Here is a 7,448-nt window from a genome sequence, read left to right on the forward strand (position 1 = left end):
CAGGCCCCCTTGACCGGGATTTGGTCCTCGCTCCGCACCAGCCGGTGGCCTGGCCTGGAACAAGTCCCTAACTGTTCCCGGTTCCCCCACCTGCGAAATGCCGGGTGGTAAGAGGTGGTCTCCAAGGGGCTCTGAGCGTCCCGCCTGTCTGCACTGCTGGGAAGCATCCGAGCTGGGAAGCGTCCGAGTTCAAGGTGGCATCCCCATCCTCTGAGATGCCTGCCTCTTGGGACAGCAGCCCTGTGTTTGGGCAGCAGCGCTTCCCACCTGGCCCTTCCTCCTCAGGCATCTGCTAAGCTCTCCTGGGTTCCTGACCTAACTGGGCCCCCAGTCCCTGTGTGACCTAAGGCAGAACCCTGCCCCAGCGTGTGCTGCAGGTGTCCCTTCTGCACCTCCCGGAGGTAAAAGCCTTCAGGAGCTGTCCAGCCACTCAGGTGTTCGAGAGCCAAAGGGAACCCGGAGCACAGTTCCCAGAGCATTTGTCTAGTCTTCCGGGTCTGCCGGGTCCCCAGAGGCATCATCTCTCCATCAAGTAGACGCTGCTTTTGGACAGTGTTAAGTGACAGGAAAAGAGAGAGAGAGGTTTTTAAAATTGAGTGGTCGGTCTAAGTAAATGGGTGGCGGGCAGGATGGGGGCGGGGGCTCCTAGGGGCTCCTAGGGGCACTGTCGTCCGCTCTGGAGAAGCCGGTGTAGCTCATTGTGACTGTTGGAAGAAGCAGCCCCAGAAAGCTTTTTAGTTCAGTATTTCCAGCCTTTAGTCACCTGTGCGCTCCCTCCATGGTTTTTACCATTTCCACGTTTTATACTTTTTACACAGGAATTTCCAAAAATAGTATGAAGTTCTGATGTACACTTCCCCCCAGCTCCCCCTAGTCATAACATGTAACATGAGCGTAGTACTCTGTCAAAACCAGGACACTGACGCCTGTGCAAGGCGGTTCACTAGACTCCAGCCTGGCTTGGATCGCATCTCGTTTTACTTGCACTCATGTGTTTGGTGTGTCTACGGTTCTATGAAATTTTATCAGCTATGCTAACTACTACCACGTTTCCATTTTAACCAAATCATTTCTTTAAATCGATCCACTTTTAAAGAATTAAAGAACTCATTCCGTCTGCCTCATCCTAAGCACTATCTTTGAAATCATAGGTTTGATATATTTTTCTCATACACATTAGATGTGCAACCATTTAAAAGTGAAATTAAGAATATTCATCTGTGAACCATCTAAAAAACCATCTAACACCATGTCACCGGTGACATGTGACTAGGGACCTCATCCAGCCTTGCCATCTAATGAGTGGGGAGGCTGAGGCCCAGAGAAGGGGAGGGACTTGCAAGTTAGATGCAGAAGTGTGGGGCGGGGCTGGGACTTCTCACCGTTCAGTGCTCTTTTTATTGTCCCAAGCCCTCCCCTCCCTCAGAGGGCTGCCGCCTGTCCCTGCTTGTCCCTAGGGCTGACGGGTTCTCCCACGGCTCAGCCCAGCTCCTCTCAGCTACCCGGTTCTTTTCTGTGCCCTTGGTTCTGGAACCATGGAAGCTCTTTCCCTTGGAATTAGATGGCCAGGCTCTCCCAGGGCTGTTTAGAGATTTGGCCGGTGAATATTCTGTCCCACTCTGCAGGGGCACTGGTAGTAGTGGTGGCCCTGTCCCCCAGTAGACATCTGCACTGGGCATCTACCGTGATTGCGCCAGGCACTGGGACAAGGGCGAGACAGTAGCAGGGCACCCGGGGGCTGCAGGAGCGTGTGGCAGGACTTACCTAGTGAGCGCGATCAGGAAGGTGTATCTCTATTGAGATGTGAGGGCTGAGGAAAAGTCCTCCAAGCCAAGGGAGCAGCATTTGCTAAGGCTCAGGGGGAATGAGCACGGTGCCGAAGAACCGAGAGAAGGCTGCTCTGGGAAGCACAAAGGGACGGGGGAGAGGGTCCTGGGACTGACTGCGTGGAGGCGTGGTCCCTCCAGGTGTCTCCACAGCGGTATTCAAACGGCCCCTCCCTCACGCCTCTGCTCACAGGGACCCAAGCAGCTGCCCGGTGGAACAGGGGCTGGGTCCCAAGTTGAAGGCACACTGGTGGGCTGCAGTGGAGAGATCAGGCCCCATAGCCAGTATCTACAGTGACCAGGGGGCTGGGCCACCTGAGCCTGGGGCTGTGAGGGCCCCTGCAGGTGTTGATCTCCTGTGTGTCCGCCCCGTGCCCACAGAACATGCTGCAGCAACTCCTGATCCACCAGCCTGAGGATCCCATCCCGTTCATGATCAACTACTTTCAGCAAGACAACGACAATGGTGAGCACTCCGCGGCCCCCCCCTTACCCACCTCCTGGGAACACTCCGTGCCCCAATCCTCCTGGAACCACCCCGCGGTCCCCTCTTACCCTCCTCCTGGGAGCACTCCGTGGTTCCCCCCTCCTCCTGGGAGCAGCCGTGAGCCGCTCCTTCCTCCTCCGGTGTCTGAAGGGAGGTCAGAACAGGGCGGGGAGGGGTTTCGACAACTGGGCTGGTGGTTACCTGAAAAATGCCTTAATTTCTTTGGGAGCACAACTAATAAACATTCTCTTGCCAAGTTATTAAAATGGAAACCTCAGAATGGCCCACGGAATCAATTATCCATGCTTCCGCGTGCCCCAGCTGATGGGTTTAAGCTCTGTGATCACTCTACTTGTCAGGTATAAATTCGGTGTCTGGTCTACTTTAGACAGGCAGCACTTGGGTTTGTCTGCCGGTCTCGTTACTGGCGCCCGTTAATGAGTTCCAGAGCTCCCACACCTTGGTCTGAGGGCGGGTGGGCTGGGCCCTGGGCCGAGCACGGGCGGGCAGGGCGGGCAGTGAGAAGAGGCTCAATTGCATAGCCGACCTGCCGGTTGGAGGAGGGCCGTTCCAGCCTGCGTGAGCCGCCAGAATGGGCTCATGGAGCTTTGATGTTTCTTTCACTGGGGCAGGAGCCACTCTGAAGGCATTTCCACCACCGGAATTGGCATCCGGTGCAGCCAAGAGGGACTGGGGCCTGAGATGCCCCACGCTGGGGTTCAGAAGCCCAAGATAAGAAAGGATGCTTAGTAGTTAAAAAAAAAAGCAAGAGGGGAGCCTCCAAGGCTGCAGGTGGGCCAGGCCGCGTGGCCCTCCCGGCGTGGGGGCCCGCGGGTCCTCGGGCAGTGTCCGCCTGGGTGCAGAGCACGGAGCTGGGCCACCTCACAGACCCGAGCCGGGCGGTTCGGAGAGCCCCAGCAGCGCCCGATTCTGAGCCTTTAGGTGCGGGGAATTGAGAATCGACGTTGCTCGTGAACCCACGTGCCCCAAGTGGACATCGAGCCGTGACCACGGGGGCCAGGAGGACCACGGTCTCTAGCCGTCCACTTTGCCATCCTGCTTTCCCCGGTGCGATTCACTTCGCCCCAAGGAGGCTCTTCCAAGAGGCCTCCGGGCTCTGGTTCTCAAGGCTGGGAGGGTGGCCCGCCCTGCGGGGTGGATGTCAGGCCACCTTCCTTCCTGGGGGGTCTGCTGCAGACCGCACCCCCCACCCCGGCCTCACCTGTCGGGCCTCGGAAGGAGACGGTTCTGCCTTCCCGTTCGGCCGCCCTGGGCTCTGCCGTTTGAGGGCCGCTGGGAGCATCTCTGCCCACGCCCAACTCTGGTACCGTCCGCTCACGGCAGTTCAGTCCAGCAAAATGAAAGTCAAAGTCAAAGCAGAGTGAAAGGTACAATAGAGTGACGCCCAGCACCATGCCGGCGCGGAGCAGGGCGATGAGCCCCTCCCGCCTTGCGCCCCCGGGTCCCGCAGGTCCCCCGTCTTCGGAGTTCTCCTCGGAGCGTGTACAGAGAAGGTGGGGATCATGGCTCTCTGGGCCTCAGTTTCCTCCTTTGTGAAGAGGGCGGGTTTGGCTCCCTGACTGAGACGGAGGCGGAGCCCCGGCCGCAGGGACTGGCTGGTGCCGGCCTCGAGCAGGGCGCCACGGACCCCGGCGGGAAGGGCCCCTGAAGTGGCCTCGGAGGCTCAGGTGCTGCCACGCCAGAGCTTCGGCTGGTGAAACGCAACGAGATGCTTCTCAATTAAAATTGTCCTTGACGGAAACACAGCTACCTGGACCCTCATTTGGGTCGCGATGGCACTTCATGCCGCTGGTTTGCAAAAATCCCTGCTGAGGGGCACGTGCGCCCGCTCTGTGTCCCGGGACCTCGAACCTCAAAGCGTAGCCAGTCTCTTGGCCAAAATCCAAGAGCCTGAATCTGGGTCCGAATCCATCTTTATGTTTCGATCTCGCTCCTGTGTGTCCAGAGATAATTTTCAGTGTCAAACTATCCACCAGAATTTTCAAGTTCCAACCTCATCTTTCTGGTTTGGACACAGTGCGGCCACCTCCTCACATCCTTCACCACCCCCTGCCACCCTCCTCAGCGCCCCGTTCATTCACGGGTGCTCCGTGGAGCCTCGCCCCCTTTCCCCACGTTGCCCCTGCACCTGCCTGGGTGGGCGGGGTCGGTGCTAGCTGGGGGCCGGAGACGCCCGTCTCCTCAGGGCGCAGAGCCTTTGGACCCCCACCCGCTGTTTTGGGACATCGATGTGTTCCCCACAGCCCTCCACCCCCACTCACAGGCCTTGGGCTCGTGGCTTTTATGGACATTGGAACATCTTTGCCCTTTGGCCCAAGTCCCAGCCGCTTAAATGAAAGGAAGAGGGGGACAGCTGTGGGTTTTCCTGCGGTGCCCAGGCCCCCAGCCACCAGTGAAGCGAAACGTGGCGGGGAGGCCGTGGAGGGCACTCTGCTTGAGTGGTTTTCCTTGGAGCGGGGGAAAGCTGGAAACAGTCTGACCCAGCCCTCCTGTGTCCTAGAAGAGGCCGGGAAGTGCGGGGAGGTCCCCTGACACCCAGCGAGCCCCAGCCCCGGGCTTGCGGCCAGACTGCCACGCCTCCCCGCCACTCTGCGCCTCTGGCTTCCCGGGCACGGGCGTGGGCTGGGCAGGGGTTCACTGCGACGCACGCTGCCCTGGCCAGTGGCCGGTGTGGGGGGGAGTTGGCTCTGGACGCAGCCCGGTGAGTGAGCGCGGGGCGAGGGGGACTGCCACGCAGGGGCTGGCAGCCCCTTCGCAGAGGAAAGCAGGTTCAGTACAAAGTGAGCGTTTACAGTAGCCCTGGGCAATGTTAAAGCAGGCGGTGGTGTGTATAATGGTATGTTTCGTTTTTTATCAAACGTTTGTCCAAGAAAGCTGTGTATTAGAGCTCCAATACCTAAGGGTTTTCTTGTGAATTTTAAATCATGCTCCTAGTTAAACCTCAAAAGGATCTGCGGATGGGAAGGTTTTTTGATTTCCTTTGAAGTGGTTTGAAGAAGTTGATTATTCTTGGCAGTCAAGCAGCCTTTATGACACTGTTTATAAATAATTACTCATGAGCAGGGCTGGAGTTTCAAGGTGTTAGATTTTAAGAAACTGAAATTAATTACATAAATGTGTGTGAGGAATTGGGGGGGGAGGCCGTGAATGTTCCCCTTTTAAAGCATTTCCACAGATGTGTACATTCTGGGTGCCACTTACGGGAGCCTGAAAGGGGAGGGTTTCGTCTTTGAACCCCGTCACTTTGTCAAGACGCACGTGCGACTTGGGAGTCACCTCATTTCCCAGCTGCCCTGCAAGATGCTTCCCCCCTCGTCCTCGGCTCTGCAGGCCCCGAGCCCCGTTGGGTTGGCCCATGCTCCGAGGAGAGGCCTGTGGTCAGAGAGGCAGCCGGAGATGGACATAGGAGCCAGGCCCCTGTCCCCACCACGCCTTTCCTCTGGCTTTGGCAGGCAGGCCTTCTCCCCAGGGGCCGTGCGAGCTCCTGGCCTCAGCACATGAGGACCTTCCACCCTGGACTCAAATGCCACTCCTCCCCCGAACCTTCCACGGCACCTCAGCTCCAGTCTCCCCTCAACATCTCACCTGACCAAGGCCCGCCCCGGGTCACAAGGCCCTGCAGAGGTGGTTCGTGAACGCCTGCCCTGGGCCCGGCCAGCAGCGAGAATGCCTTCCCTGGACCTGTGTCCTGAGCTTCACCCGTCACGTGAGCCCAGACTCTGGGATGGCCTGCGAGGCGCCTGTCCTGGTGCCCTGTGCGGTCCGGCTGCTGGTAGCCCACGTGCGTGAGCAGCAGTGTGGGCGCAGGCTGCAGCTGGCACCCAGAACCTCGGCGCTGTCCCCCTGCACTCCTTGGTGGCCCTACTTGGGGCATTGTTCTTGGAGGGTGGCCCCGGGCCTGGCTCCTGCCTGCAGGGAGTTCTAGGAGCCATGCTGGCCTTCGAATAAACCCCCTCCCTGCTCAAGTTGGCCACATCTGGTTCCTGTGGTTGTACCCAAGAATGCCACCTGGCAGAGGACACTTTTGTCAGGAGATAGTAATGGTGGTGACAAAGGTAACAAACCTCAGTGACCACAGAATGAGAGAGCGACAGCCGAGGAGGAGGCCAGTGTAGGTCCTGCTGTGTGCGTGGCTCCTTGCAGCTCTGGCTGCCGTGTAGGAGGATGAGACTCGGTCCCTCCCCTCAGGGAGCCTGCTGAGTGGTGGGGACAGTGATATCACTGGCTGCTTCGTGGTGGGACAGAACTTAGCGAGGCAGCAGGTAAGGAGCAGCAGAAGGGTTCTCAGAGAAGGAGGCCAGTGGGGCAGGAGCGGGTGCTGGCTGGGTTGGGGTCAGGAGGACATTCCCGATGGAGAGATGGCAATGGCAAGGTGGGGCCGTGGAAACATCTCCAAGAGAGAGGCCGTTCCAGAAGGGAGGGGACTATTCGGAGCTGGATCTTTTGGATCCCCCGTGAAGCGAGGCTGTTTGGAGGAGCAGGATGCACCCAGCTTCTGTTGAGGTCATGCCCCTTGGGGTCCAAGAGGACGTAAAGGGACACGGGGCCAGAAGACTGTTGGAAGCCAAGGCCACCGTGCCACAGAGGGTGGGATACACTGCAGCCGAGCCCGCCTTGGAGAGGGACATGTATGGATGGGTGCTGAGCTGGAGCACGGCACGTGTCCTGGCTCCGGCCAGGCAGCAGGAGGTGCTCCTGGAGCACCTGGCCCTGGCCCTCCTGCCCCCACACCCCCGATCCGCACCGCCACCCGCGGGAAAGGCTTCGGGCTTCCGAGAAGCAAGTTACCTGCATCTCACGCGTCGCAGGGCAGGTGGACCAGGCTCGTGAGTGTTTAGCGGAGCAGGAAGCAGCAGTGTTCTCTGTTCTACAGCGGGGAGCTGGGGGCGGGAGCTCGGGAAGCAGCAGCGAGCCCGGATGTGTGTCCCACGTCATCTGTGTGCTCGAGGGGGAGCAGGGAGGGGACGAGCCCGCCCTCGCTCTCAGAGCCCCGCTGGTGCAGCTGCCTCGCGCCCGTCGCCAGAGGCCGTGGGTCCCCTGCTTTCCTCGCAGCGCGGAAGAGGCGCTCAGGGGGTATTTGTGGAGAGACCGAACTGCCTTGAACTTTTCCTCCG

The 7,448-nt window shown here is 59.2% G+C and overlaps 1 protein-coding gene across 1 annotated transcript in view; it reads left to right on the forward strand.

Moving 5' to 3' along the window:
* Positions 1 to 659: 659 nt before the first annotated feature.
* Positions 660 to 7,448, forward strand: part of AK8 (adenylate kinase 8) — a 123,077-nt gene continuing 116,288 nt past the window's right edge. The window contains exon 1 of the mRNA XM_023536555.1: positions 660 to 2,672. Coding sequence (XP_023392323.1) covers positions 2,211 to 2,672 — 462 coding nt within the window. The 5' untranslated portion in view covers positions 660 to 2,210. The remainder of the gene's footprint in view (positions 2,673 to 7,448) is intronic.

Source organism: Pteropus vampyrus, unplaced genomic scaffold, assembly GCF_000151845.1.
Source record: "Pteropus vampyrus isolate Shadow unplaced genomic scaffold, Pvam_2.0 Scaffold158, whole genome shotgun sequence".
Classification (NCBI taxonomy): domain Eukaryota; kingdom Metazoa; phylum Chordata; class Mammalia; order Chiroptera; family Pteropodidae; genus Pteropus; species Pteropus vampyrus.